The sequence below is a fragment of the Propithecus coquereli genome, unplaced genomic scaffold, assembly GCF_000956105.1.
Source record: "Propithecus coquereli isolate 6110/MARCELLA unplaced genomic scaffold, Pcoq_1.0 Scaffold120, whole genome shotgun sequence".
NCBI classification, from domain to species: Eukaryota; Metazoa; Chordata; class Mammalia; order Primates; family Indriidae; genus Propithecus; species Propithecus coquereli.
Genome location: NW_012136081.1, coordinates 4928498 through 4934497, shown reverse-complemented (window position 1 = coordinate 4934497; position 6000 = coordinate 4928498). Strand labels below are relative to the sequence as shown.

General features: G+C 55.8%; 1 protein-coding gene across 1 annotated transcript in view; it reads left to right on the top strand.

Moving 5' to 3' along the window:
- Nucleotides 1-1770: 1770 nt before the first annotated feature.
- The window catches only part of TPCN2 (two pore segment channel 2), a 31769-nt gene continuing 27539 nt past the window's right edge, over nt 1771-6000 (top strand). The window contains exon 1 of the mRNA XM_012665653.1: nt 1771-2392. Coding sequence (XP_012521107.1) covers nt 2284-2392 — 109 coding nt within the window. The 5' untranslated portion in view covers nt 1771-2283. The remainder of the gene's footprint in view (nt 2393-6000) is intronic.

Sequence of the window (6000 nt, the reverse complement as noted above, 5' to 3'; positions counted from 1 at the left end):
CATGGGAAATCCGCACACGTGGTAGACTCGGGTTATATAACTCTCAACTGTCCATCAAAATGGTTCAATGGTGATGTTTGAACCACGAGGAGGGCCCAGCTTAAACACTATAACACGGGACCCCAGACCATAATTGGGGACCTCCTGTTACGACAGGGCTCTTTTTGTTATCTTTGGTGAATGTATCTTGCTCTTGCTCTGTGAACCTATATCTTACACTCGCTCTGTAAACCTATCTTGTCCTTCCTCAATAAACTTTGTTTCTTGCTTGCCTTGCTTTTGGTGTGTCTGGTCATTCTTCTGCCAAGAACACACCAGGAACTCAGAAGGAGACTGCCGACCCGACAGTCTCACGTGCTGACTTCCACACTACATATTGTGGTAGGCAGCTTTCTAAGATGACCCTGAGATGGAGCAGGGACCCCTCTTAGGGGCCAGCTGGGCCCCCTCAAGTGCAGAAATAATAAGCACATAAAAAGATCCTCAACATCACTAATCATTAGGGAAATGCAAATCAAAACAGTCATGAGGTATCACCTCACTCCCATTGGGGTGGTTACTGTCAAACCAAACAACCCAGAAAATAACGTGTTGGTGAGGACGTGGAGAAAATGGGAACCCTTGTGCACTGCTGGCGAGAATGTAAAAAGGTCAGCTGCTGTGAAAAACAATATAGTGGTTCCTCAAAAGACTAAAAATAAATTACTACATGATCCAGCAATTCCATTTGTGGGTCTGTACCCAAAAGCATTGAAAGCAGAGTCTTGAAGAGATATTTGTACATAGCAACATTATTTACAATGGGCAAATGGTGGAAGCAACCCAAGTGCCCATCAGCGGATGAAAGGATAAGCAAAATGTCATGTGTAAGTACAGGGTAATATTATCCAACCCTGAAAAGGAAGGAACTTCTGACACATACTGCAGCATGGATGAACCTTGAGGACATTGTGCTACATAAAATAAGCCAGTTGCAAATGGAAAGATACTGCGTGATTCCACTTCTATGAGGTACCTAGCGTAGTCAAAATCACAGAAAGGAGAATGGTGGTTGCCAAGGGCTGGGCGGTGCGGGCAATGGGGAGTTAGTGTTTAATTGGGACAGGGTTTCAGTTTTGTGAGATGAAAACAGTTGTGGAAACAGACGGTGGTGATAGTTGCATAGCGTTATGAATGTGTTTAATACCACTGAGCTGTACACTTAAAAATGGTTAAGAAGGCAAATTTTATATGTATTTTAACCCCGCAAAAAGGGGCAAAAAAAGCAAAGAGATGTGGCAGGGGGAGGTCAGAGAGATTTGGAGCATCTTGTTGCATCTTCAAGCAGCTCATTTGAAGCATGACAAGGACTCAGTGTGCTCTTGTTGGTTTTGATGGGGGAGGGGATGGATCCATGCTGGAAGGAATGCAGTGGCCACTCCGAGATAAGAATGACACCCAGGCCACATCCGGCAAGAAAACGTGGACCTCAGTCCTAGCCCCATGGGAACAAATTCTGCCAACATCCTGTCTGAGCCTGGAAGTGAATTTTCCCCAGAGTCTCCAGATAAGAGCTCAGAGACACTTTGACTTTGGCCTTGTGAGGCTCTGAGACAGGAACCCAGTCACACCGCTGGTCTTCTGGCCTCCAGGACTGAGAGATAATAAAGGGGAGCTGTTTTACGCTAAGTTCGCGGTGATTTGTCACTGCAGCAATAGAGAACGAATACAAGCTCTTTACGTACTAATTTTAGATATGTTGTAAATATCTTTTCAAGTGTGTCATTTGTGCTTTTAAACTTTACCCTTAATTCTATTTAATTTTCCCAATTTCATTATCAGAGGGTAAACTCGAGTTCCATTTTGGGGGTGTCCCTTGCAATCACCGCCATGTACCCAATACTCACATGCATCTGAATCATCTTGAATCCTTGTTAAAACACAGATTCCTGGGCCCTGCGCCCAGAGTTTCTGATTCAGTAGGTCTGGAAGGGCCCAAGCTGTGCTCTGGGTCCTAGACCGACCACTGCGGCAAGGCCCCCCAGCCCTCAGAGCGTCCTCAAGCCCAAGGTGCCGCCCCTCTCCGGGTGAAGGAAGCGGAGCCCCACCCCCGGGGGCGTGACCTTGAAGCCCCGCCCCACGCACGAGACCTCCGTTCTCATTGGCTGGTAGTGAAGAGCGTCCGTGCGACATCGTGCTCTCCGCTCCTCCTCCGAACGCCAGGGGCGGGGCGCTGCGCCTGCGCAGTTGGGTCGGTCGCTCGCGGGACGGGAGCTTCTGTGAGGGTCGCGTCCTGAGCGCCGGATGGCGAAGCCTCGGGCGGAGTCGGAGCCCCTGCTGGGCCGGGCCCGCGGCGGCAGCGGCGACTGCCCGGCGGGGCTGACCACTTGCCGCAGCGTCCAGGCCAGCTCTGGTGAGCGGCCCGGGCCCGGGACAGGGGAGTCTGAGAGGTTTGGAGCATCCCGGGAACCGCGTCGTGCGTGGGCATCCTGCGGTCCCCGCACCGCGCGTCGCGACCGGGCGCGCCCACACCGGCCGGGTCCGAGCGGGCGCCGGGCAAGCCGCTTGTCTGAGGGCGAGTGGGCTGCGTCCGGAGGCCCCGGCCCGGGGTCGCCGGGCGGAGAGTCCTGGGGCAGCCCCTGCGGCCCTTCCGCGTGCCGGCCCGGGCCCACACCCTGGAGGCAGCGCTTTGATTTTTCCCATTTCTAACGGGGAAAGCTGAGGCTCAGAGAGAGGCGTTACTCTAGCCAAGGTCACATAGCCAGTGAGTGGCCGAGCTGGGATTCAGCCCAGCTAGAAGCGACTTGCCTGTCTTTTCTGCAGCGCCGTTCCTGGTCCCACTTCCCGTTGGGCTGCTTCTAAATGCCTTGCGCCAGTCCCAGCGTCCTCTCCTCACCTCCCTTCTGCCCTTCTGCCCTTCCTGTTTACCTCCTGGCTGAAGATTGTTGAATCATCCCTGGCTGACGTCTGGGGGATTAGGTGCTGTTAGAGGCAGGAGGGGCTCAGCTTCATTTTACAGATGAGGAAACTGAGGCCCAGAGGAGCCCTGAGACCTGCGCAAGGTCACAGCACTCTGTTCTGGTGCAGCTGCTGCTAGTACCGCTCTTGGCGTTGGTGCCTGGGCCACTTCCCTCTCTAGACTTCTTTTCCCTCTTCTGACGGGAAGGGATCGGGTTGGAATCATGGTCCCCACCCACTGGTCTGTATCCTGAGCCCATCCATGCAGGAATGGGGGGCCTTTGGGAGGTCCCTGACAGGGTTTGATGAAAAAACTAGAGGCTGAGGTGGCCACCTTGTCTGCCCTCCTCAGAGGCTGCCCGCAAGAAGTTCTGCAGTTGTCTCCTGGGACCAGTCAGGAATGAGGTCTGCAGGGACAAGGCCTTGCAGGTCCCTTGACAAGACACGTAGGACATCGCAGTGTTGAGGGGACACAGACTTTTGTGTCTGGAGGTTTGGGTTCGTTTTTAGGGCTGCCCCTTCCTGGCTGTGTGACCTTGGCAGGTTGCTTAACCTGTGTGAGTCTCGATAAAAGGGGGTGGTAATAGGGGCTGCCCAGAGGGGCCTTGTGAGGATTCAGAGAGATCCAGAGGTTGCCCTTAGCACAGGGCCCAGTAGGCCAGTGTGGGGTGCTGATGGCCGTCCCAGGTAGGAGTCCATTCATTATTGCAGGTCCTGGCCCTGGCAGAGCGGACGTCTGGCAAATGAGACCTGCTCTGTTGAGATAGGGGCCAAGGCTTGGCAGTGTGGTTGGCAAGAGGGGGCTCTGTGGGGGGGGCTCTTTGTCCCCACACTGTGGCCTCAGTGAGGGCTTCTGAGAATGTGGACAGGACACTCTGTGTTCTGACTCTTCTTGTCCAGGCTGCCCGGCTAGGCCCACACAGCACAGGAGCAATGGAGACTCAAAGGCTCATTCAGTCTGTGCCAGTGCCCGTGTGGGGCTCTGAGACGAGGGCCCTGTGCTCTGGGTTCACAAATCCTGCTGCTACTGGATGCCCTGAGGATCCCAGTGGACCCTGCAGCTGGGTCTTTCTGAGTCAGCCGCACCTGATGAGGCCATGGCCAAAGGTTGAGGACAGTTGCTTTCTCTTGTTTCTGGGTCAGAAAACACCCTTTGACTGGTTATGAAAAAGTCAGAGGACAAAGGATTGCTGTACCATAGAAGCTTTTAGACTCATAGGAAACGTTTATGAAGTGCTTACTTTGCAAAGCACTCTGGCTTCAGTAGCCTGTTCAATCTATGTGTAACTCCTGTTGGGTAGGGTCTGTGAGGAACCAGGGCACAGGGAGGTCAAAGGACTTGCCCAGGGTCATAGAGGACGCTGGCCAAGGCCCTACACAGGTTGTGCAGGTGGAGCCTGGAGTAGCAGGGAAGCGGGGGTTTAGACCTGGGTGTTGGGGAACAGAGGCTTGGGGCACGGAGACCAGTCCAGGGCTGATGTGTGGGGTGCAGCGTTGAGCCCCCGTTGTCCTCTGTGTTCTGAAGCAACATTCTGACCTGCTGTGCCCCAGTGGGGTGATGGGGTGTGGACAGGTGATTGCTACCCAGAGTGATGATCTCAGGGCAGGGTGAGCTGCCCCAGGGGAGTCCCTGGACCCACAAGTTGGAGGACGGTGCTCCTGGCAGAGGCAACAGCCTGGGCGGGGGCTTGGTGGCTTCGGAGAGCATGGCCTTGGCAGAGCCAGGTTTAGAATGAGTGGCATGGAGGGGTGAGGTGGGGAAGCAACAGGAGAGGAGGTGGGTAGGCAGACCTGGGGCCCTGCGGTGCCAGGCTGGGGCGGAGTGTGGGCCTGCATAGTGGGGCCCTGTGGAAAGCTGTGATGTGCTCCTGAGCATTTGTGACAAGATCCTCAGCCTGCTGCAGGGTGGGACACTGGGCAAGATTGGGTGGCCGGACCTAGAATTTTACAAAGCAGTAACCAAAAAGCCAGGTGTAAGGAACCATGAGTAGCTAGGCAGTTTCAGGGGTGCCCATCCCACTTTGCCTGTGATGGCCTGCCTGGGTGGTCGTGAGCCCCTCCTGCAGTTCTGGGGCCAGAGTGATGCCCGGGCCCTCGGCAGCCTGACTCTTCTTGTCTGAGATGCTGTCTCTCCCCAGGGTCCCCAACGTGGGGACTCTAGACCACCTGCCCTCCAGGCTCCCCTCGGGCTGTTCATTTACTCATTGGATGAATCAGCTTTGAGCATCACTGTGTGCCCAAGCCCTGCGCTGTCATGGGCTCTGCAGATACAGCAAAGGTACAGCCTGGCTACTGTTCACAGCTTCCCAGGACGCTTTCAGGGGATCCTAGCAGTTACGCCTTTCAGAGCTTCCCTGGGAAAACATTTAGAAGTCCTCGGGGTGAGCCTCCTGGTTGTACGTGTGAAGAAACCGAGGCCCAGGCAGAGGGAAGGTGCTTGCTCTGGGTGACACAGCAAGGCCATGGCAGAGCCAGGATGGGGTCCAGCCTCCTGCCTCTCTCTCTGTGAGGTCACCCACATCTCTGATCAGTCCCTGGGCCCAGCTGCCTCTGTCTCATGTCCCCCAGTACGAGCCCTGGGACAGGAGCAGCTGCCTCCCCAGGGATGGCGGGCAGTGTGGGCTGGCACCTCATCTCCAGGCCCTGACCTGTGAGCTGTCCTGGGCTCCTGGGCCACGGGAAGTGGGACGTCAGCCTCCCGCCTGCTCTGCTGCTGTGGGCCTCAGCTCCCTAGGCTTCCCCTCTCCCTTTTTTGCACGGCAGCTTCCGCAGGGGGCACCCCAAGCCCACCTGCAGTGATGACCCAGTGTGCCAGCTTGCAGCTCCTGGGCAGGTAAGTGGGCTGGGGTGCTGGGACCTGGCTTTTCCACCGCCTGACTTTTCCGGAAGGCCCCTCCTAGTCAGGAGCCAACTGCTATCCTCTCCCAGGCCCTCTGGGAGAGGTTGTGCTGTGACAACTCAAATCTTTGGTTGATGAAGGCAGGCAGCCACCCTTTGCCAAGGAGGGTGCTGGCAGGGCCCTGGGGGGCTTGGATGCTCCTTGGGTGCTGACCCTGCTGTTGA